The sequence below is a fragment of the Castor canadensis genome, chromosome 10, assembly GCF_047511655.1.
Source record: "Castor canadensis chromosome 10, mCasCan1.hap1v2, whole genome shotgun sequence".
In the NCBI taxonomy this organism is placed as follows: Eukaryota; Metazoa; Chordata; class Mammalia; order Rodentia; family Castoridae; genus Castor; species Castor canadensis.
In genome coordinates, this window is record NC_133395.1 from 9140115 (window position 1) to 9165540 (window position 25426).

The 25426-nt window shown below is 39.6% G+C and overlaps 2 protein-coding genes across 4 annotated transcripts in view; one reads left to right on the forward strand and one right to left on the reverse strand.

The window, feature by feature from the left end:
* The first annotated feature begins 4837 nt into the window (after nt 1-4837).
* On the forward strand, nt 4838-13266 carry Mettl21c (methyltransferase 21C, AARS1 lysine). Its single transcript, XM_020175287.2, has 4 exons — nt 4838-4922; nt 8609-8760; nt 12121-12238; nt 12751-13266. The coding sequence occupies exons 1-4, from the start codon at nt 4838-4840 to the stop codon at nt 13143-13145; spliced, it is 750 nt and encodes a 249-aa protein (XP_020030876.1). The 3' UTR covers nt 13146-13266.
* A 3570-nt stretch (nt 13267-16836) lies between these two features.
* Nucleotides 16837-25426, reverse strand: part of Tpp2 (tripeptidyl peptidase 2) — a 74508-nt gene continuing 65918 nt past the window's right edge. For 2 of the 3 annotated variants that reach the window (XM_020175284.2, XM_074043028.1), the window contains 3 exons: nt 21618-21825; nt 19749-19868; nt 16837-17762 (listed from right to left, as the gene is read on the reverse strand). In XM_020175284.2, the coding sequence (XP_020030873.2) occupies nt 17673-17762; nt 19749-19868; nt 21618-21825 (418 nt within the window). In that variant the 3' untranslated portion in view covers nt 16837-17672. Of the gene's footprint in view, nt 17763-19748; nt 19869-21617; nt 21826-25426 lie in introns of those variants that run through there. The other variant, XM_074043029.1, reaches the window with a different exon arrangement.

The window sequence follows — 25426 nt, forward strand, 5'->3', positions numbered from 1 at the left end:
TTCTTAAAGCAGTTAACTGAAATATGACTTTTGAACCAGTGTTAACAACAAGCTAAAAATGGTGGAGACTAGGTAAGTCTAAGAGGTACATATTACTATCTAGCCTCTTTTTCAGTAAAACTTTTTTTTTTGCTAAGTTTAACCAAAAAAAGCTATAATTTGATTAAAAAATGCTATTTAGGCTTATTTCTTGATGGTGTGATTAAAAGAGATCTATTTTTTCTTTTACTTTTCTTCATTAAGAAACTTTTAAAATTAATATGAAGTGTGTATTGTGTGTGTGTGTGTGTGTGTGTGTGTGTGCAATCAAATTTTTTTTTTCAGTGCTGGGGATGGAACCCAGGGCCTTGAGCACGCTAGGCAAATGCTCTCTGCCTGTACCAAGCCCCAGCCCTGTATTCATTTTTACTTTTAGTGTTAGACAGGGTTTTTGCCTGTTTTGCCAGGGCTGTCCTCCAGCTCAAGACCCTCTTGCTTCAGCCTCCTAGGTGGCTGGGGTTACAGGAATGGACCATCATGACAAAGCTTCAATCGGATTTTAAAAAGTTCTTTTTCCATTTTTATTTTTATTTATTTATTTTTTAAGAAAGACATAGCGTTTTTGCTAGTTTGAGGTAAACATAGCTATACACAGAGATTCCTAGCATTGCTTCCATGCACAAATGTACTACAACCCGAATTGATTCATCTCTACCAGACCTCTTCACTACTTCCTGGTCACCTTCCCATAGTGGCCTCTGTCAGTTCCTCTACAGTGGGCACATCAAACACTTTGAAGTTTTGGGTTTCCTACCTTTCCCTATTCCTCCTGTATGTGTTCTCCCCTTAGCGTGTGATCCAAGTCCAATAATATTACTGCATTTGTTTTCAGTCTAAAGTCCACTTATGAGGGAGAACATATAATTTTTGGCCTTTTCAGACTGGCTGAGCTCACTCAGGATGATGTTCTCCAGTTCCATCCATTTACCTGCAAATGATAAGATTTCACTCTTCATGGCTGAGTAAAATTCCACTGTGTATAGATACCACATTTTCTTGATCCCTTCATCAGTAGTGGGGTATCTTGGCTGTTTCCATAACTTGGCTACTGTGAATAGAGCTGCAGTAAACATGGGTGTGCAGGTGCCTTTCCTTCAGGTATATTCCTTCAGGGATATTCCTTCAGGTATATCCCTGCAGTGGTATTATTGCTGGATCATATGGGAGATCTTTGCTTAGTTTTTTAAGACACCTCCATATTGTTTTCCAAAGTAGTTGTAGTAGCTTATATTTCTACCAGCAGTGTATGAGGAGTCCTTTTTCCCTGCATCCCCGCCCCCTCAACATTTGTTGTTTTTGGTGTTTCTGATTATAGCTATTGTAACAGGAGTGAGGTAGAATCTTAGTGTGGTTTTGATTTGCATCCTTTTATGACCAGGGATGGTAAACATTTTTTTCATGTGTTTTTTCATTTTTAAATCAAATTGTAATGATGATTATGCTTTTACGATTTCTAAAAGGGATGATGGCAGCTGTGGAAATGAGTGGCAGAAATGCAGCTTGCAGTTGCAGAAGTGGCCCCACTGGGAGGAAGAGAGAGAGAATGGTAGAGTTGGGAAATGTTAGGTTTCCCCCTGCACTTAAGGAACAGGAAAGCAGACCCAGCAGTTATGGGACCATGGTACAATCCCGAGTTTAAAGGATCTGGCATAAAGAATAAAAAGTGGTGATGGAAGAGAAGTGAGTACTAAGTTTGGATAGAAAACTGAAAATTGGCTTTTGTAACTACTGAAGCTAAATCACTACTCATCTAGCTCACTGGTTAAACACTGTCATAAGTGAGGATAATTTATTCAGTCCCATTGCCTGAGGCTTTGCTTTATATGACCTGTGTTCTATTTTAAGGGTTTCTGAGTTTCATAAATGAACAGGATTTTTCTCCTTCCTTTTTAACTGTCATTTTTCAATTGAATAAATTATAATGGCTTTCTTTTTTCTTGGAAGAGTCTTTTTGATGTCCTCTTCTTGCTACCCTCCCTAAACAACCTGAATGTAACTTTGCCTTTGACTCACATTCCTTCTTATGGACAGACATCTTTCTCCCTCACAAACACTTTCCCTTTCTCTCTGTACAAGTTCCTGTTATTTCTGGCCTAATGGTTCAGGGTCCCGAGAGTCCTGGGCACAGTCCACAGTAGGTACATCCCTCCCTTGAGCTGCAAGGAATTTGGCTGATTAACACAAAGTTTATAGGTTTGTGCAAAACTTCAACCACCCAACCCCCACTTCCTTTAACGTGAAATAGAAGTCCACATTTCAAACTGCTCACAGCAACTGGATACGGTAGGGGAAGCTTCTGTTTTGCTAGAATGGTATTTCAGGATCTTTTGAAGGCAATTTCATTTCATGTTGCAAAGACTGCTCTTCTCCCTCTCCCTATCTCCCTCCCTCTAATTAGGCAGGGGAGGGAAGGAGAGAGAATGCTAGTAAAGTAATGTATCTATGAGTCCTAGTGGGTAATGCTACCTTAAATAACTTGAACTTCCACTGGCTGGCTTTTGTTCATAAAAAGCTGATCCTTTCAGGTGCAGACCTATATAAAACTCTGGGCATTAAAGAGCACACAGAAACTTCAAATCTCTTCTGCTTCATAAGGTAAAGACATGTTTAAACTAACAGTTTGAAATTGTTTTGAGGTTACTAATACGGACTCACTTAAAAAACTTTCCAGTTCTTTAATAAATACTAATATGTGATATGATTCATATGACATGTCACACTAATAACAGACACTAAAGTAGATTATAGTATTGTTTTCTGCATTGCTCTTCAATGCACAGCTGTCTTTGGGAAAAATGATTTTTTTCATGTCAACTGCAACAATGGGGAGGAAGCTACTTCATTTCACAAGGAAAAGTATCACCTGGTATATGACTGAAAATAGTTCTTTCTTTGCATACAAAATAAGGACTTGTTTTAAGTGTAATGCACAGCGTCTACAGTCACAGGTGGGAATTTCACATACATGTCACACTGCTCCACAGCTCTGGAGGTGATAACAGTGGTTGACGGTGTGTGTGAGAAAGCTTTGTGTGGATTGCAATCTCAATTCCCAGAGTGCCACCAACAGCTGCATTTTCAACAGAGATTGCACACGGCAGGACCAAGATTCAAACACAGGCTTCTCACCACTGTGCCAAGATGTCTATACCGAGGATCCTCTTAGAACTCTGCAATAAGCAGTCTGCTATTTTTTTAGGTGGAACCATTAAGTTCCTGGAGTTGCGGGAAAGCTGAAAAGAAAGAACAAGTAAGTATCTGCAAGAGAAAAAATCTGTGAAGCACAGACTGGTAGAACACTGTTGATTAGTTTGGTAAGTTGTACCAAATGGTATTGGAGTAAATATTGGATGATTTGAGTTTAAAGCCAATGAAAATGAAATGCTACATTACATCCCTTGCAGTCTATTTCTTTGAAATCCTGTTACATAGATATTTGAGGGGCAAGCCGCCTGTCCAGGTGTGGGATGGAGTCACAGACACTGCAGGAGGCTGGAGTACCTTTTTGTGTTTATTGTTTCATTCACTGGGGCAATCCTGTGCCCTAATGGCTTGATATAGTGTTGGATTTTAGACAATCTGGGTAGTACTGCTTTAGCTAGGGTATCTGATGATCATCCTCAGTTGGCAGAAACAGTAGGATAGAACAGCTCTTGTGTAATGAACCCAGGAGAGTAACCACAGATGAGGAAGACCATTTGCATCTTGTCAGAATCTAGATCAGAGCTGTTCCTGTATGGCATGGACTTAAGATATGCTAAGCACCATGAATCATTTCAAGGCAAAAAAAGCAAGAAAAATCAAGGCCACGAAAGCCAGTCTTGCCTCGTGGGCAGGAATGTGGGGTGGCAGTGGGACATTCTGCTCTGACTGCCAGCTGAGTCTTCTCTGGGGCTGGTTTTGAATCTGTCTGGGTCTATATTTCTCTCGTCTGAGCCAGAGTGTAATGACAGGGTCTACTCCCACAGGTGGTTGTGCAGATCACAGGAACACACTTAGAGCTCTAGGATGGTGTCTGGCGATTGTAAAGTGGTATTGCTTTGATGCCAATCAGTGGTCTCCATAGCCAGTTCTCTTGTTCCGAATCAGGCAAGAGTTCCTGGGTTGTACTAACCACATCGCTGTTACTCACCACCCTCTCTGTGAGCTGGCAGATATTATGATGCCTTTTCTGCTGATGAGGAAATGGGCACTGAGGGGATTACAGGAGCCGTCAAGTGTTGAGAGTGGAGAGCCAGGCCTGGCTCCTAGTTTGAGCCCATTGCTTTCTACTATCTTCCAACAGAGCTTCAGATAAAAGGACAGCAGCCTTGTGTTTGCTCCAAACCCTAGCTTCTCATTCATGCCATCGACCTGTATTCCACAAGTACCCCCAGTGGTATGCAATGCTAGACAGACTTTCTTCATTGAAGTCCACTTCCAAAGGTTATTAGAAATATATTTTAGAACCGTGGAACTTACTGATGTGCTACAGTGGTCAGAGGTGGTGGGGAATGACAAAAACTCACTGCAGCCTTCTGAGCACACATGCAGTGTTTGTTCCCAGGTGGCACCAGCTCTGCTTTTCTGCTTCTTCAAGTTCATAGGTTCTGTTGTGTTTAGTGGTCTCCTTATACCTTGCTCTGCAAAACACCATGACAGCAACCTGGGTGGCTGCCCGCCTGCTGACCAGGGAACTAAGCTGACAAGCAGATGCTAAGGCCACAAGCTACACCTTTTGGAGACCTCGAGGAGTCAGATTTGACCCAGGCAGAGCATTCCTTCTTGTCCAGCTCTTTCCTGTTCGCAGGCACGGGTTATGGACGTGTACATCAGCTCTGCACAGCAGCCCCAGGGCCTGGTGGGGACTCTCCAGGAAGATGGCACAGGAGGACCCTCAGGAGGTAAACTACTTCTTCCCACAGCAGCTTTCCGCAGGGGCTTTTCTGGCGATGACATTTTCAAATTAATTTCAGTGACAAGAATTTCCATTTCCTTTTAATTCTAGGTTTTTACTATAATGAAGTATAGTAGAAAAATGCCTTTGTGAACACATAAACTAGCATTAAAGTTTATCCCTGGTTTTTCATAATTTGCTTATTGAGTCCACAACTTTATCTTATAAATAACCTGAGAATGCTATATTATAAACAAGAACTTAAAAACAAGAGGAATCTAGATTTATTTCTGCTTTTTGACAAAGCACGTTCCTGGCATTTTCTTCCAAGAGTAGATCCTTCTAAATCACAGGGCATTTTCCCTTTGGGACAAGGTAGCAGTTCAGGGTTGCATTTCTGGGCATGGATTCAGAAGTAAATAATAGGCATATTATTTACTTCTGATGTAATAAGAGCCATTGACAGCATTCAAAATCATTTAAAGTGTTATGTCTCAACTCTACTAAATGAGGATGTTATTTGTTTTTACTGAATTGTTTATAAAATATGCAACTCTACTCTTATCTCTAAAATCTGAGCTTTAAAAGTACAGGCTTGCATAGACATAATAAATTAAAATATTTGAAATGTAACAAACAAACATTTTTCTATCTTTACAGAATTTCAAAGTCTTCTGGGAAAATATTTATATGCCAGTCTTTATAAATATTGTTAATTGAAATGGGGGTTAGCACACTTGTAATTCCAGCACTCTGAAGACTGAGGCTAGGGAATCATGAGTTCAAGACCAGCCTGTGCTACATATGAGATCCTGTCTCAAAAAATCAAAACCAACAACAACAAGAATGATGACTGGGAGAGCATAACTGTTAAGCTTAGTAATAAATAACTGTCAGATTATTTATCTGTGAAGTGATGACCTATTCAAAATTGGTCTACCTACTTTTCCTGCGGTGCTAAGAGAAAAACGAATCTCTAAATGGAGGTTGTTGGGAGCCTGGGCCTTATGGGGTAAGGGAGGTGGCAGGGCTGGCAGGAGCCCCTAAAGCTTTGGCTGCCCTGAACCCCTTGCCCCCAATGGGGACTTGAATTTCAGGAATTTTGGAACTGATTGTTAAACATGACCATATTAAAATTTAAGTTATATAAACTTACAATTAAATAGATTATAGTAAAGGCAAATGTCCATCAAAAACCCAAAGTAGTAAATGCTCAAAATTCCTCACTAATTATTTTACATTTCCTGTGCTCTGCAGTTTATTCCTATCTCTGTGTCTGTGGAAGAAACATTATTGGGTGGGGTACAGCTGCATGTCTTTCCCAGGCATGTCACGTGGGTCACGGTGGAAGTGTTTGCACCAAGGGCACTTGTCAGACCCTATGAATCAGTGCTTCCTTTCCCTTTCAGGACTGGTCATTAAACTTTCATTAGCACACCATAGTCTGATGCCTTCGTAAGGCTCTGAGCCGGAATTCAGAGTTGGTGTCTCAACCCTATGGTAGAAGTGAGGACGTCTGTCATTCATCAATATTGGGGTGATTTTGTTAGATGTCAGTAGCTTCCCATTTGTGGCAGGGAGAGGCTATAAGTCTCCCTCTGTATCTTGTATCCTTTGTATACCCTCACTACAGGGCATGTGACAGAGAAAGACAAAGTCTCAGGACAGAACTGGCTCTTTATTAGCGGCTTCTTGCAAGCTCAGTGCAGTTCGCTTTCTTTTTTTAAATTTGTATATTTTTAACCATCCTTGCAATGCAATCCACTTGATCATGGTGTGTTATCTTTTTAATGTGTATTGAATTCAATTATAAAATATTTTATTGAGGATTTTTGCATCTATGTTCATCAAGGAAATTGGTATATCATTTCTTTGTGTGGAATCCTTTTTTTCTTTAATTGTATTTTATCATTTTTACATTTACATACATGTGTACAGATTATTTGGGCCACCTGCCCCCTCTCCCTGCCCCTGCTTCTGGGCAGAACCTGTTCCTCCCTCTTGTTCTCCAACTTTGTTGAAGAGAAAACATAACAGATAATAAGAAAAACAGCATTTTTGCTTGTTTGAGATAAAGATATACAGAGAGATTCCTAATGTTACCATTCATTTGTGTATTATAACCCATATTGGTTCATCTCTACCAGACCTCTTTTTTTGGTCAGGGCAGAATTTCTCTTTCAAGAGAGGTTGAAATCGGAACTACTTGGAAGAATCAGACAACACTAAGCGCTAAGGGACTCCATTAAGCTGTCTTACAAATGCCTCACTTCACCCACACTGGGATCCAGGATCATTTCTTAATGTGCTGCACACTGATCCTTCTGTAAAATACAAGAAAAATGAATTTCTAGAACAACAAAATGAAGACACAAACAGACATATAACATACAAACTCTAGTTTTTAAATAATTCTGTTCAACAGACATTGTCAAATTGGTAAATATTTCTAAATGCGTGCTCCATGTTTCTGTTCCTATCCTACTGTGAATCTGTTACAACCGTTTTGCAGACTATGGAACTGAAATCAGTGGTGCTTGAGATCACTGTAGGACCCACCCCTGTGGATCCCATCCCAGCCCCCCTCTCTCATGCCTTGTGTCCCATCCCCTGCTCTCCCTCAAATGGCCATTTCTGATTAGACTCACTGGCTGCGCCTCTCCCAGCTCTTTTCCAAAACCCAGACTCTACTCCTAGCTAAAAATCTCCTAGCCATTTCCCAGACTACAAAAGCAAGTGTCAAGTGGATAAAGAGGAGCCCGCTCCCCGACTCCTCACTGTAATTCCTTCCCATCACTGGCACCAACTCCTTTGTTCTGCCAGCCACGGTGTCTAAGGGCGGATGTGCATCAGATCTGCCCTGCTGACATTTTACCTCACTGCTCTTTTTATTCTTAAACCCTTGGGAAAACCTGCAATGATTTGTGATTCCATGATGTCAGCCCCATCAGGCATTCTTTTCCTCATTTTATATGATATCTAAGAGCTGCTATCATGGGTCATGGGTTAAAAGAGTATTTAAAGCAATAGTAACTTAATAGCCAGGACTCAGCTGACAGCCTCCCAAGACTGTAGGGCTGGCTCGCTGTGGGTGGCCTGTGCCTCTTGAGGGGCAGTTGTGGGAAGGACTTAAGGAACATTCTCTGACCAACATGTGGGAATGTCACTTCACTTCAAGACCTAAAAATAGCCAGGTTCATGTTTATGTACTTCCTCCTTATCCAGACAACTCTCTCAGGTCGTTTTGCTGGTAATGTAACTTTCTCCTCCCATGAAAACATAGGGTGGGAGCAAGGTGTGGTGGTGCATGCCTGTAATCCCAGCACTTGGGAAGTGAAGGCAGTATGATCATAAGTTCAAGGCCAGCCTGCCCTATATAGTGAGATCCTGTCTCACACAAAGAAACAAACAAAACATAGAGTTGGGATGGATCCCCACTTCTGTCCTCTCCCTAAGTATGAAAAGATCAAGGGTATTCTTAGGCATTTGTCATGTTATACAAATGTGTGTCTGAATTTCATGTCCCTGTCACCCCATGTAGTTCAGTTTTGTGCTAATTTGCAGTCATTGTTGATGGTGGCCCTCCTTTTTGTGGAAACATTGCTTAACCTCTTTTCATTCTACCAATTTTAGTGAGTGTGAATTTGCACTGGATCCACGAGATGTAAGACCATCTTGCTTTCTGCTTCACAGATTGTAACAAGGTAGAATCATCTCTTCGCAGCCTCCAGACATTTGTTCCTGCAGACTATGCCAGCTACACGCAGGAGCATTACCAGTTTGCTGGCAAGACGATTGTCATCCAAGAATCGATAGAGAGCTACGGAGCAGTGGTGTGGCCTGGGGTGAGAGAACTTTTGCACTCGGTGATGCCAGGCTCTCTGGAGATACACTGTCATATATCTGTGTTCCTCAGGCAGCAGGTCACATGCACTCGCATTTGGTGCTTCTCAAATTGAAGGTTGATTGGTTTCCCAAGGGTGCTTGTGCTGGTTCTGTGTTTGGGCTCTGCAGAAACATGGCATTGCTTCAAGAAACACTCATTTTGCTTTAAGCTATGTTCTTTGCTTTTTTCTTCTTTTGGCTGTTCTGGGCATCAAACCAGGGCCTCTTGCATGATAGGCAAACCTCTACCCCAGCCCTAAGCTGTTTCTTGAAGCATTTTTGTGTTAAACAAATCTGACCATATTGGGAAGTAGGTTACAAAATCCTTACAACTATCAAGGGAAAAAATCATGAGTTTGAGTTTAGACTTTGCAATAGGTACCTTACTCACTGTCCCATGGTTGTTCCCAATATGGTGTATGTTCCAGAACATTCACTACAATGCACTAAAATCTGCCACTTTCCGGCTGTGTGATCACAGGTGTTCATTGCACTTCCGGGTTTAAAACCTGGGGTAGTGGTAATGTTTAGTTTCTGACCTGGTTGTGACAACTAAATGAAGTACTGCACCTAGGCCCACATTCACTGTAATTTTTTGAGGGGAGTGGGGGGTGGGACTGGGATTTGAACTCAGGGATTTGCTCTTAAAAAGAGGTGTTCTGCCACTTGAGCCACACCTCCTGTCCATTTTTCTGTGGTTATTTGGAGATGAGGTCTTGCAAACTATTTGCCTGGCCTGGACTCAAACTTCAGTCCTTCCGATGTCAGCCTCCCAAGTAGCTAGGATTACAGTTGTAAGCAACTGGTACCCAGCTGCAGCTGTACTTATTAATATAACACCATTCCCACCTCACAGCTGAGGACCAGGGGTTCAGACAGGCTCCTCAGCTTGGTAAGGCTTTTCCCCTGAGGCACCCTCAAGCCAGCTCCACTGCCAAGACTGCAAGAAGAACTTCCAGTTGTTGAGTCACATACAGATCTCATTCAAATGCAGATCCAGGTTCTGAGTGTGTGTGTGTGTGGTGTGGGGGGAGTGGTGTAGTGACTGTGATTCTGCCTTTCTTAAAAACTGCCTTGTGACGCACAGTGGCTGCCCAGGCCTCAGCTGGGTGGTCATGATGGAGGTCTGTGCAGCACTGACTTGTCATGGAGCTTCTCCCCGTGGTCCTGGGGAATGGTCGCAAGTGAGGGAGAAGAGGAGCCCAAGACCCGGGGTCATAGGGCTCTGCCCCCCAGAACAAGGAAGCCTTTTTACACCTCATGCACCAGCATGCTTTCCTTCAAAGGCTGTCTTTCCCCTTAATAACAAGTTTAAAAATACTAACCGACCTCCCACCTGACCTAATACATTGGGCAAACAGACAACTATAGCAGTGGCAACATGACATTAGGAAAAAAGAATATTTGTCTAATTGATTTTTTTTTTCCTGAACTGGTGATTGAACCCGGGGCCTTGTATATTTGAGGAACGTGCTCTACCACTTGAGCTAGGCCCTCAGACTTTTTGGGTTTTGGTATTTGTTTTTGTAAGATAGGATTTCTCATTAACTTTGCCTGGGGCCTTGAACCCCAATCCTCCTGCCTCCACCTCCAGAGTAGCTGGGATTACAAGTTGTGTCAGTGTGCTTGGTCTCCATTTGATTTTTATTCTCAATAATGACCTAGTCTTTCACTGGCCAAATCAGCCTCTCTTGGGACCTCAGTTTCTGGCAAAAGTGGGAAATGCCCCTTTCCATGTGACTCCGGTTGAAGAACTCACTTAAGAGTCTGTTTATGGGCTCTGGGGTGGGGGAGTTTGCAACATCAAAAATTGCTGCTGCTCCTGAGAAAAGTTTGGTCTCCCCATGACACCTGACTGGGTCAGCTCTTCCAGGATGGAAGGGCACCTCAGAGGGAGTCCTGTAAAATGTCTCCCAAAGATCCTTCTCAGCATATGTCCACTGGACCACTTTAAGTGACACCCTTCTTTAGACTGAAAGTGTACATGGCAAATCTTTCCCTTTTTAAAAGCCAAAGATCTCCATCCTCAGATTTCCTCCTCAACCTGCAAATTGCATGGCTTGGTGCTATTTGACAGCTGAGGTGGTCTCAACTGGAGACACTCCTCTTATCTTTCAACACCACAAGGTGACCTTGACTCCCCAGTGGCCTCTGCTGTCCATCCTTCATACTGCTATGTGCCTCCTTTATGTCACTTAAGCCACAGTAATGCAGTTTGTAATTGGTTTACATGGCCATCCCTGCCACCAAGTACATTGACAGTAGATAACTGTCACTTGCCTTTGCATGCATCTGTGCAATATGAACAGAGGAAGATGACATGGAGTGACTTATGGGTTGGGTTTGCTACTAACCCTATCCCTGGTGATCAGGAGAATCATCCCGGTTGCCCCCTCCAGCCTAGACCCACAGTAGAAAACGGAGTCCAAATTATAGTGCTCTCTTGCTTTCCATTGCAGTGCTCACAGTCCGCACTTCAGATGATACTTACTTGGATTAAAATCACTTTCTCATGTGTAACTTTTCCTAGTCTCATCCTGGACATGACCAGCTGACACACTGTCATAAATAATGCCTCACAAATCAATGCAAATCAAGTATCCCATATCTCTTTGTAGAAAGCAGGTGAGAATGAAGAAGGGAGGTTTGATTTTGTGTGGAAAAAAGCAAATTCTTTTCCTACTCAAAAATGTTTCATGAGCTGGTCAGTTGTCACCACCGGGGGCTTGTGTAGGCACTGAGACTCCTGATCCCCACTCCGGACTCACAGAAAGCTATGCAGGACATTTGTTTGCACACTAACATTTGACATGTACTGTTCTGACAAAAAAGAAGAAAAAAGCCCCAAACTGCCCCGTTGTCCAATGTCCTAACCAACCTGGATTTTGCTAAGGTCAGGAGAGAGGTGTACAAAATGTACATTTTGTGTACGTTAAAATATCCTTGTGTATTAAAATCTCTTGAAGCAGGTGGAGACCCAAAATGACCAAACCCATGGGAGAAGTTGCCTGTGCAGCCCACATTTCTCTGATTCATAGGAGCTGAGCTCATTTTCCTATTTTTTTGTTCTTGAAATCGGTTATATCTAACGTAGGCACGTAGGCAATTCAGCACACCTGTTTCTTCTGTTCCTTAGATGCAATTTATTTTACTTTTCACATTGCAGAAGTGTGACTATAGCACTGAATGTGTATTTTGTTCTTGTGGACCCATTGGTAAACCTAAAAATGTTTAATAATGTCTCTTAGTCTTTAACCTGGGGAGGGGAGGGTTACTGGTTTCCAAAATTCCAATCCCAGGTTAATTGTTAGTGTTTTTAGGCTACAGCTTTGTGCCAGTACTTGGAGGAACATACAGAAGAACTGAATCTCCAAGATGCTAAAATTCTTGAAATTGGTGCTGGACCAGGGCTTGTTTCCATTGTGGCCAGTATTTTAGGTTTGTTTGTTCATTCTTTCCTTATTTCAAAAGATCTTTACCGTGATGACAGTGACGAGTGCTTATTGTCTGACAGGTAGTGACCATACCTGTTATGGCCATGCTTTCACTCTTTGTCTACCAAATGTCCTGTGGTACGAGTCACTACCATTCTCCACAGAGGAAAGTGAGTTTTAGGTCAAGCATTCACCCAGTTTCCACATGATGAAGTTGGCATGACAGGAGTGTGACTGTGAATTCATGTTGATCTTCACAACCGGGGGGGAGGGAGAGGTTGGGGTGCACTGATACCAGGTGGGTGAAGATCAGGGCTGGTGCTAAGCTATCTTGCAGCGCACAGGACAGGACCACCCACAGGAAGGAGTAATCCAGCCTGAATTATGTCAAGTGTGTTCAGGCTGTAGACCAGGAAGACTAAGGTTCAGAAGCCAGCTATTTATTTGTGTCTCTTCTTGATGGATACTGTGGTGGCCCAAATGTTTCCAAGTAATTTAACCATTTTTCTCTCTTAGGAGCTCAAGTCACAGCCACAGATTTGCCCGATGTTCTAGGAAACCTTCAGTACAATCTTTTAAAAAACACGCTGAAACGCACAGCACATCTGCCTGAAGTGAAAGAACTGGTGTGGGGGGAACACCTGGAGCAGAACTTTCCCAAGTCAGCCTTTTATTACGACTATGTCCTGGCCTCAGATGTGGTCTACCACCACTACTTCCTGGACAAGCTGCTGGCCACCATGGTGCACCTTTCCCAGCCGGGCACGGTGGTGCTGTGGGCAAACAAGTTCAGGTTCAGCACCGATTATGAGTTTTTAGATAAATTCAAGCAGGTGTTTGATACAACTCTCTTAGCTGAATACCCAGAGTCATCAGTCAAACTTTTTAAGGGGCTACTAAAATGGGACTAAATAAAACAATGTGCCTTACAAAATATGTGTCTTTGGTTAGAAGTTGAGTAAGTTGTAAGACTGAGAAGGCACTGCAAGGAAACAACTTGTTTACCTCGAATAAATGTAACTCAATTCTGCAATAGCGTTCTAAGATACTTAAGATTATCTGGTCAATATGAACATCTACAAAGAGTAACATAAAAACATGAAAGCAGCTTTGTTGACTTCCAAAGTCCCAATGAAGTGTTTAATAAATTTTACATGAATAAGTTAATAAACCTGTGGATTATCCCTTAATTAGTGCTGCAGAGCAGCACAAATTTTACAGTTTTGGATTTTAATTTTGTTATGTATTTTTTGACAATAAGCCTGACAGGGTCATTATATCTTAGTTTGAAGAATCTACACAGACAGATTTTAAGTATACAGGGAGAGGATATTGAGCGACAGAAAACAATTATAGGTTTAACATTGATCTAAAGTAAAAAATATGGAAATTGCTGGAATGATCAAGCATTTTGTCTTAGGAACTTCTCAAGAAAATTTACAAATTCACTCCATTTGTGTCAAAACCTATGATAATTCTAATTTTAACTTCTGGATTGCCTGTTTTCATGACTTTATAATTAAGATTCTTAGAACATGAGGAAAAAATGGAATTTTTGTTTGTTCTAATAAAAGATTATAAAAATAAAAACAAATATTACAATTATAAATTATGCTTATCCTTTCAGTTAGGGAATATATAGTAGTTCTGGTTAATATTATTCTGGAGATTTTAGTCAACATAAAGGAAAGAAAAGAAATAAGGCATGCACATCTGAAATGGGAGAAATAAAACTTACACTATTGATGGGTGACAAGGTGGGTAAGCCAGGCTCAGCAAACCTTTTCTTGGAGAGGACTAGGTAACAAGTAACCTAGACAGGCCACATACTGTTTTGTAGCATATTCCTTGTTTTTTTTTTTTGACAATCATTTTTAAGAAGTCAGAACCACTCTTGGCCTGCAGAAACAGGCTACTGATTGAATTTCGCCTGCAGGCCAGTTTGCCAGCCGCTGGAACCACAGGCCATCTGTAGTGGAATTACCGGAACTTATGAAACGTTAGCAAGGCTGCCTGATGTTAATACGCAAAGGTCAATTTTACTTACAAGTTCTCACCACACAATTAGAAAGTTAAATTTACATAACGATAACATACTTAAAACTAGCAATATTAAATCTACCAAAAGATATGAAGACCTCTACATGAATTCGTAGCACTAAGAGAAATTAAAGCTAACCCAAAGTCAATTTTCTACACATTGATCAATAGCCTAGGTGAAGCCATTGTCAAAATCCCAATATGTCTTCCTGCGGAACTTTGTATGGCTGATTTCTAAGAACATTTACGAGAAAAGGCTGAGAGGAGCCAAGACACAGCGTTAAGAAGAACCTGGTGGGAAGACCTGCTTTGTAAGACGTTAACAAGCGTTTTATTTTTGATGTTTCCTTGTACACATGCATCATACACATTCACTTAAAGATGCATCACTGAGGTATTGATCCCTATTAGCTCCTAAACATATTGACATTTCATAAGGTGAACGTTGAATCCTCCTGTTGTTTCCATAAATTTAAGGGGAAATGAGTGTTCTAGACAGAATCTCAAAGCTTAACTTGACTCTTCCTTTCTCCTTGATTGATATTGCCTATTATGACTATGAGTCTCCAAGGTATCTGGTGATGGAGACTAAGTTTATCTTCTTTTTTGTGGTACTAGAGTTTAAAACTCAGGGTCTTGTGCTTCTAGGCAGGTGACCACCACTTGAGCACAGCCCCAGCCCTTTTTTGCATTATTTTTTGATAGGTCTTGCATTTTTGCCTGAGGCTGGTGGCAATCCTCCTACCCAGGCCTCCTGTGTAGCTAGGATTATAGGTATGTACCACCATGCCCAACTTATTTGTTGAGATGGAGTCCTGCTAACTTTTTGCTACGCTGGCCTCAAACCACAATACTGGAAACTGGCTACAATTTCTTATCTTTGGGCTGGGGTGTAGCTCAGGGGCAGAGTGCCTGCCTAGGATCTGTGAGGCCCTGGGGTCAATCCCTAGCACAGCCAACTAATCCTTCTTCTAAAATAGAGAATGATATGTGTGCAACAATTAACATTAAAACCCATCTCATTTGCAAGATTTAAAAACTAATACTTTAAAAAATAGAGGAAATTATGTGTCCACTACTTCCACCAAATAAAGTAAACCAAAACAGCAGGAACAACAAAAACTCTTGGCCAAGGTAGTAGACTTAATTTTCTTCCCTCAACCAGATGGAAGAACACACCTTTTTGATGCCCTCACTTAGAAAAGGACAGATGCCCTGCTATCTTGACAATGTGTGGGAGGTACAGAATATTTACTTGGTGCTTCTACACTATCCTCCACTTGCTATTGCTGCTGCTTCTGTCCAGTGAGCAAAGGTGGGAGAGAGAAGTCAATTTGGAAACCACTGGTTTGTTATTAGGAATTTCAGTATCAAGTCAGTGGATATCAGATAGGATAGCCACGTAGGTCAATGGGAAAGGGGACCAGGAACTAGAGAAAAGGTTAGATCAAAAAGAATTAACCTAGAAGGTAACACCCACGCACAGGAAATCAATGTGAGTCAATGCCCTGTATAGCTATCCTTATCTCAACCAGCAAAACCCCTTGTTCCTTCCTATTATTGCTTATACTCTCTCTACAACAAAATTAGAGATAAGGGCAAAATAGTTTCTGCTGGGTATTGAGGGGGGGGGAGCGGGAGGGGGTGGAGTGGGTGGTAAGGGAGGGGGTGGGGGCAGGGGGGAGAAATGAACCAAGCCTTGTATGCACATATGAATAATAAAAGAAAAATGAAAAAAAAATAATAAAAATAAATAAAAAAAAAATTAAAAAAAAAAATCAAATACCTAGGGAAAAAAAAAAAAAAAAAAAAAAGAAATAGACCCCACACATACATGGTCAGTCAGCTTTCACAGTTTCCCAGCTAACTCAGCGGGAAAGTACAGTCTTTTAAAACAGTGGCGATAGACTAATTATGAACATAAAAATACACACATACACTCACTTGCCTTGAGTATTCTCATTTCATACATAAAACCAAACTGAAATATATTACAGACATAAATACAAGAGTTAAGGGCTATAAAAACTGTGCAGGTGAAAGTACACGTAAGACATGAGAGAACATGCATATAGCTGTTTGTGGATAGACTTTATTTAGACTCTAGACACACCAGAAACTGTGTAAAATGTCTTTATGCGTATTTATATTTTTTCATAAAGACCCTAATGCTTTCATCAGATGACTAGATAAGATCAACTTGCAGGTCTTTTACAGCAGGAAATTCTGAGGGGACAAGATGAAAAAACCAAACACACACAATTTGCTATCAGATAAGTGGCTGTAAGCTTTTTAATATTGTCTACTTCTGTTCATTTCATGGAGCAAGATATGAGAAGCATGAAAAGTAGCCAGAAAATAAAAATAATGAAAAGTTAAATATACACAAAAGTTAATCACATACTAAGAATTAGAAATATACTCAAATAATTGCAAGCTATAAGAAAAATTATAAAATAAATTACTGTTTAATTTTTTGTCTATGGAGTTAATATATTATTTGTGTTCTAATTCCAGATTTGATTTATGAAAAATTAAGACCAATTTTAAGAAGCTTCAATATTTACTTTTATTATTTATTAAAAAAAAATTAAGGTATCAGAGTGCATATGGTGTATTGTGACCGTGGTTTTGTACTTTTATTCATGTGTTTTACATTATTTCAACTTTAATAAACACACTGTGTGTTACCTTTACAATACCTGATAAAGATTCAGCTGTATGGCACTTATACATGTGTTACTAATTTATTTTGATGCTGTGTACTTCAAGAGGACATAAAAATGATTTGCCTGTCATGACCCCAAGATGAAAAATTATTCAAACAGTTATGCTCCACCAATTGCCACGCATTTGTGCTGGTTTTATTTTTTTTCCCTTAAATGAATGTAAACATTTAGGAAAAAAAGGAAAAGAAAAACAATCTGGAAATGAGGTTCTGTTAATTTTAAGTCCAATAAATAATTTTAGCCACACTCAATGTAGCTTTTTTAAGGCCTTCATATAATTGAAAAAAAAAAAAATCAAAGTCGAGCATGTTAAACCCCTGTTCATTTATAAAATAAAATCTTACAGGTTTGCAGTTAAACAGTTACCATTGGAAACCTCTCACGCATGTAAAAAGCTGCAACCCAACCCTAAGTGCTGGTGCTGGCGGGCAGGGCTCACGCTTCCCGTGCCAGCTGTGCGAGGCCTCACAAGCATCGTCATGTTGAGGTCTAGACTTCCATGTATTAAGCCACACGCCAGTGAGTTCTCTGATAAATACACATCGTTTTAATGATCAGCATTTGATAGTGGATGAAAACATGCATTAGACTAAAAATGCCACAAATTTGTGTCTATATCCATTCACTATAAAACTTTTCCTTTTAAAATTTAAAGTCTTGGTTCTCATTTTAGAATACACAATAATCAGGAGGATACATGATGGGGAGCCAGTTTTCAGTAAAAGATGCACAATGGGTCCATCCAAGTAATTTCATCAGCTACAATGAAACAAAAACATATTATTAAAGGAGATGATGGATGTACAAGTTCATCATTCAGGGTAAATTTTGTATCAAATATTTAGTAATAATATAGAATTTTCCTTCTGTCAACCAACCATTAATCCAACCATCTATCAACCTTTCTTCCTACCAAACAACCTTACTATCAACCAATCAACTTTCCTGCCAATCACCCTATCCTCTTGACTACTGGTCCCTACCAAATTCCTTTCTTTCCCTCTTTCCTACTAGTCTTTCTGTCATCCTTTCTTTCTTCTTTCTTAACCTTTTTGTTCCTTCCCTTCCTACCAATCTGACTTCTTTTCATTCACTCCTGAGTGTCTGTTATTAAGTCGAACACTGTTCTTAGCATTGGGAAACCAGCACTAAACAAACTCACTTTCCACTTCCAGAAAAGTTATGCTCTATTCAGAAAAAACAAGTAGTAAATAAACAAATTAAGGAATGGATGGATAAACAAGTGGTTAAGATATTTACCAAGGATATAGTAAGAATAAAACCCGACACAACACAGTGTTAGATGGTCATGAAAGTTTGAGTGGCATTTAAGCTGAAATGTGAATGAAAAGAAGAAATCTACTGTGTGAAAATCTGGGGAAGATCTTTCCACATAGATGAACAAGTGCTCAGGACCTTTGGTGGGAGGGGTGTGGCTGTTTCTGCTCAGCAGAGAGAAGATGGTGCGGCAGAAGCAGAGCGAAGAAGGGCAAGCGTGGTATGAGATTCACTAGAGAGGTGGGTAGGGGCCTTAGCTACAGGGAGGAGAACAGATTTATTCTGAATACAACACAAACTCCCAATAGGCATCAAAAGATATCTTTTCCAGCTGTCATGTACAGACAGACAGAGGGGAGCAGAGTGAAAGGGAGATAAGTTCCAAAGCATTCCCTGATGTGACTGTCTTGGAAGGCCACTGGCTTCACGTTTGTATCCACAGATTCTATTTCTGAGAACCATACTGGACATCGGAACAGTGAGTCCAGAAAGAGTTCTCATAACCTAGTCAAAAAATCTAGGACTGAATTTAAACTGCATTATAATTTGGACTTGTCTGGGGAAGGTAAACACAAAAAGTGCTAGGAGTAAAGATAACCTACAGCTTACTTTTAACTATCATACATTTTCAGAGAGACCTGCTGGTCAATTTACATCAAGTTTAGTTTTAAAGTGTTAGCTGCCCTAGACTTGACCTTCAGCCTGCAATAAGCATACCAAACCCAGGGCCTTTCTACATCCTTTAGGCAGAAGCCAAGAATGTGTGAACATGAGACTAAATTTCTGAAAAGTAACTTTTTATACTTGAAACAATTTGTGTTGAAAGCTCAACTGTAGAATTTCTCTGCATATGTGACATATGGCAAACTAATTAACAAAAATGGCCTGTCATCTCAAATAAAGAATAACATCAAATATAAACTCTACACATCAACCATTTTAGAACTCAGGCAACACCTATTTAAAACAAATGTATCTTTCACAAGGAAAACTTTGTCTTCTAATTATATAAGTTTTGCCCTTATTGGAAACATTTCAGCCTAATATAGTTTCTCTGAATTGGGAGTAAAAATTTTTTAAAAATTTGAACAGCTTATTGATGGTCTCTCATGCTTTTTTTTTTTGGTGGTACTAGTGTTTGAACTCAGGCCTTCACCTTCAGCCACTCCACCAGCCCTATTTTTGGTGAAGGGTTTTTCAAGATAGGGTCTCACAAACTATTTGCCCAGGCTGGCTTTGAACTGAAATCCTCCTGATCTCTGCCTTCTGAGTAGCTAGGATTACAGGCATGAGTCACTGACCCACCTTTCATGCATTTTTTTAAAATAGTTCATATTATATTAATTAAAGTAATAATTGGTCATGATAGAACCAGTATGTTATGTAATTTCCATAGCCTTTTTAGTTCTCTCATCACTATTCAGTAGTGACATGACACTTAACAGCAGTAATTTAAACATCACTTACTTGAATACAGTTTTTCCAGTTTTCTTTTGTTGGTTTTTCTTCCACAAGTTTAGTTGCAAACTTAAGGCCTCTCCCATACATTTTATTTACTAATGCATGTTTGTATGCAAATGTCAAAACCTATGATATAAAACAATATAAAGTTATCTATGAAGTATTTACATTTTAAGGCCAGTTGCTTTAATAATGAAAGAATTAAGGCTTTAACAGAAGTGTAGCATTTAAAGTGAATATGTTACATCAAATATAAGTTTTAAAAACTTTAAAAAAGAATAACAAGTATCTTCAAAAGGGTCAGGTAATTCCATAGACAAAATATTCATTTTGGGGAAGAAAACTATTATTATGAAAGTCACTAGCTATTGGAATCCACTTTAAAATATGTCTTCATGCAAGAGAAACCAGAGTTAACGTAAATAATTACAAAAACAGAAAATTTGGTTAGAAGTACAGATATGTAAAGTCACTGGAGATCACTAAAATTATAAATAAGGATAAAGATTATAAACACGCTTCTTTTGTAACACAGCATCTATCAAATGTAGTTGTTTTTGTTTTCTACTTTAGAATGTGGAGGATGTCCTTTAAGAAAGGAAGTTTTTCACAATGATTCGTATTCTAGAGCCAAGCAAAGTGTTTAATGACTATTGCTATAAACATCATGAACAAACCAGTAATATAATGAACAGCCCCTTCGCACTATTGCAAAAATACAATTTTCCGTAAGAATTGCATTTATTTTGATGTTTACCAAGTATTGATCAGACTTTGTTATAGTCCTCAAAAATAGAGACTAGATTCTCACTCATCTTTATGCTTCCAGTGGCAAGCAGTGTTTGGCACACAGCAGACCTTCAAAAACTGTTGATAGTAACAGCAATATTGCTGGGTACCTTCTATGAATTTAGTATTGATAGCATCGAAGGGTAGGGACTGTCACATCCTCATTCAACAGATAAGAAACAAGGGCATCAACACTTAATTGCTTGCCTAAAGTCACAGATAAACATGGTAGAGGCAGGAGTCAAACTGAAGGGGTTAAATTTCAGACCCAAATTCTTAACCTCTGTGCAATACTGACTCCTTCAGTTTCCTGTATAGAACTGAGGACCTTCTACAAACACACTACTGCACTATTTGTGGTGGAAAAAAACTGAAACATATAGGAAAATATTTTCCTACTTTCAGGATTCTTTACTGCAAATTACCATAGAGGATCCTGAGAACCAGAATCTGACTACTAAAATAGTCTGTTGTTGGGTGAGGAAATTTCTGGTGATTTACTTTTCCTTCACCTCCACAGGCAACAGTAATTAACAACTTGCAGCTATATAGTTTGTATTGTAAGAATGACTACAGAGGACTAAAAGGGATTTAAAATATCTTTTATAAGCAAAATCCAAGAAAGTTCATCACTGTTCCCTTTTCCAAACTGATTAGCTACAAATTGAGATTTATTCAGCTGGTAAAGAGTTTTAAGGAAAACAGATCATTTCTAATCTAACCAGTGTAAACTGTGTACTGTCCCTCCCCCAAATTAGCACATAAATAGATGTGGGAAGGCTTGAAGGCCATTTTTAGAATTTCTTAATTTTAGCTTCACACATAACTGGTTTAACTAAAAAACACTACTACATATATTCTCAAATTGTTTTAAAAATTTTTGTTAAGCAGATGCTTGGCTGACATAAAATGGTAAATGTTCTTAGACAGACTGGACAAATATGAGGTACTTGCGCTGGTAAGGTATCATCTTCGGAAGGGAGAGGAGTCTCCTTCCCTTCATCCCTTCCTCCTCTGGCAGGCAGTGGGGCACAAGAAAGTCTGTGAGGTAACCACCAAGAGCTGTGCTAAAACAAGAACGGTTACCTTATTGTCAAAAAGATCAGTCCACTTTGTAGTTTCCCAAAATGTTTCTGACAGAGAATCTAAAGTACTTTCTCCTTCTTCTTCCTTTACTTCTGCATCTCCCGCCGCTGCTCCATCATGAACCTGTGTGTGAAGAAGGTGGTCTGCCAGTGCACATCCTTTCCTGCAAAGGGCATCTACCAGGGTAGATTTCTGTTTGTCCATATCACTGGATAGCAAATCAAAACATATTTCACAGATCAGTAAAATTTATTTTAAAAGACAGTCTTATCTAAAATTAAATGCCTGCATTTTTTTGCCTAAGACTTAGAATGCAGAAAATTTGTGTATCCATGTATATACATTTGTTATATATCAATGATTCCTAATTAATAAACATCAAATGAACCACTACATTATTAAATGAGTTAGAGAAGCTACACTTGGCTGAAACAATGCCATAAGCAATACAGTTGAAAGACTTACCAGTTCTATATTCTGTCAGCTACATAGCTCATTATTTCTTTTAAGACTATAGATTTCTTAAAAATACCAATTATTCTATGAATTCATTTATCTATATGCATTGAAGAACACAGAGTTTCTTCTAGTCATGAACATGGGGTTTCATGTCTAATAGAGCAAACAAACAATGCTTACTTCGAAGCACTGTCTTAGCATTTTAACATATTAATTTGCTTACACTCAAAACAATTCTATGAATAAAACCATGACATAACCACATTTTTTGAAGGAGAAAATTGAGGCTTAAAGAGATTAAAGATTTGTTCACTGTCCTCCAGTTAGACAGTGGCAGGTGTGGATTATAAGTCTAGCAGTCTGGTTCTGGAATCTGTGCTCTCAGTCACAATGGTAAACTGCCTTTTTCTAGGTAAGGTTTCCTTCCAATGCATTCAAAGTGCCTAGGACTATGCCTGGCACAGATTAGCCACTCCATAAATCATTGCTGAATGAAATACAGGAATAACCTTCACTCCAAGAAAAAGTGCTATTCTAGTAGAATGCTTATTTGAGGCAACGTATGAAGACACTGAGCACAAAAGTGCTGAGAAAATGACCGCGAAGCACTTTGCTGAGGGATGACCTGATTAATCTAACAGTAAGATTGTTTCTGAAGAATTCAGAGTGAAATGTACAACATGTGAAACCTGCTGGGACTGATAATCAGTAGGAGAGACAATTACCAACCCAACAACTCAGGGGCTCCAAGGCTCATCTCATCCATCAGCTTGCACACTAGGAGTCCTAGTTATTTAAGAGGCTATAGGGCAGAGCACATACAGGCTAAGTACCATGGAAAATATTGCTGCTAAAACACTGCTGAAGACCAGGATGCTCTTGGAAGTTCCAAGGCCATTTGATTTGGTGAGTTCTTCTAAGAGGCCATTACCAACCATAAAACCATTTGAAATGGAGATGGAACCAAGTTTATAAGATATCTAAGAGTTTATAACCAAGGGTTTCAAGGTTTTCCTTTCCTTTTTTTTTGGCACCCAACTTGATCCACTGCTAACATTCACAAACCGGATGTTTCATAAACAAGTGTCCAGACCATCTTAAGAGTCAGAAACCTGCCCGAAGAGCAGCCGCTTTGCACACAGCCAAGACGGGAGAAGAGTCCTTCACATGGGGCCAGAACTCTCATCTGCTGCAGTCCCCACTCAGCCTCTCCACTGCTTTTGAAGCCGTTATATTGGTGGCATTCTCTTCCCATCCCACAAGTACTGTCACTTACTTGTCTGACTTCCTTGTGGGAACAGTCTCATTCACCAAGTAGCACAGCATCTGACTCACAGTGAGATACAGATACATAACTCTGGCTGAATGAACAGAGGAAGGAAGAATGCCTTTCCTCCTCCCCTTAGGCTACAACACTTATTTGGTCACTTAACCATACCCCTGCCTTGAAAGACTCATTAATTTGCTGCCATGAGTACCTGCCTCCTCAGTAGATCTTACTAAAACACAAATCTGACTCTTAAGCCCCAAGAGTCTCACAGCATAAACTCATACCCAAGCCTTCAAGGCCCTTCCGGATCTGCTTCCCCCAGGGGGCCATTATCCTGGCTGGCTGGAAGCCCATACTGTCCTCAAAAGTTTTGAAGATCCAACTTTCGCTATCATTGTGGAAGTATGTCTGGGAACTGCTTGGCTACTCTAGACTTAAGTGCAACAGGATTTATGAGTAGCCTTTTGGGCCACCTCTGTAGTTTCTGACTTCTTGAGCCCCACCCCTCCCCAGATGCCAGGTGCCATCTTCTTAGCTTTTTTGTTTACACTTTACAACAACCCTAAGATCCAGGTACAACTATTATCCCTACTTTGTAAAGGAGAATGGGTACCATGGAACAGACTGAATCGATAAGTAGGTATCCTCAACCATGCCAATACTGACTGACTATTCTCAGCTGCCCAGGAAAGGACTCTGAGGAATTAGAATTCAGAGGGAAGCTGGAAGTGATATAAGTGTGCTGAACTTATTACAGCTGGATTAAAATTACCTGCAAGATCCTTTTTTGTTTTACCACCTTCTAATCCAATAATCTAAATCTCAAATATTTGGAATATTCCATTCCTACACTCTTGTATCTTAGTACTGACTTGCTCAGACTGATTACTTTACTAATCCATGATGTTTTTGCCACTCAGAAGAAAGTCAGCTTTCCTTCCTGTAGAATTTTATAACTCAACATGTTTAAAAATATTTACAGTATTTTATTTTAACCACATATCTTTAACCAATTTCACCTTCTCTATTAGATTATAAGTTTTCTACAAATAAAGTGTAGAAATTTATTTTTTAAATTCTCAGTGATGCCGTGTGTGTGTGTGTGTGTGTGTGTGTGTGTGTGTGTGTGTGTATTTGCTCAGTAAATAAATACCTTTTGAGTCAAATCCAGTCAAGTACCCACCAAAGTCATAAGTTATACTTTAGGAAATAACTTGAATACTAAACTTAACTTTAATGCCTAAATAAAGAGCAGTTTAAATTTAACTATAACTTGATTATCAGATCACCAACAAAATGTTGTTATTTTGAAGGCTATAAATGGCTATCTTACCATTTTTGACACAAATGGGTTAAGTGAAAGCAATTTTGCATGGAAAGGAGAAATCAATGATTAAGTCTGCTAGCTCCTAATAAAACATAATACTGATAAGAAATATGAACTATTTCCTGATGGCATTCCCCTTTCAAAGCAATAAATCTCAAGTCTGTTCAAATACAACTGATCAGAATCCATTTCAGTCTGGTCAAAGCAAAGGACTCAGGAAAATACCCCAGTGAATAAAAATGCACAGGTTCCTATATTGCTAAAATCTTAAATTAGCTTAACTATGAGAATTTTTCTGGTGTTTTGGCTCCTTTCTAGATTTACTCAGTTTATTTAAGAAACTCTACAGCTATATTCTTTATCAGCTAGTATTCTATTTTGTTATTATTCTTTTTTGTTGTTGTTTTATGACCATACCAGGATTTTGAATCAGGGCCTCACACTTTCTAGGCAGGCACTCTACCACTTAAGCCATGCCCCTAGCCCTTTTAATCACCATTCTTGATAGCCATTAGAGTAGGTGTATAGTATTTTTTGAAGAGTAGAAATTCTTAATAGTATGAAAAAAGGACTAATAACACTTTAACTGGGAATTGAGTTCTTCTGTGGATGGCAAAATTTAGAAAACATATACCAAAATATTAATAAAGATAAATGGACCTTAATATGTTTTTACTGAAATCTCAAAATGAGCCACACATTGCTCATAAGCTGAATGTGAGGAAATTCTGTTCTTTTCACAAGCTGTAAGAA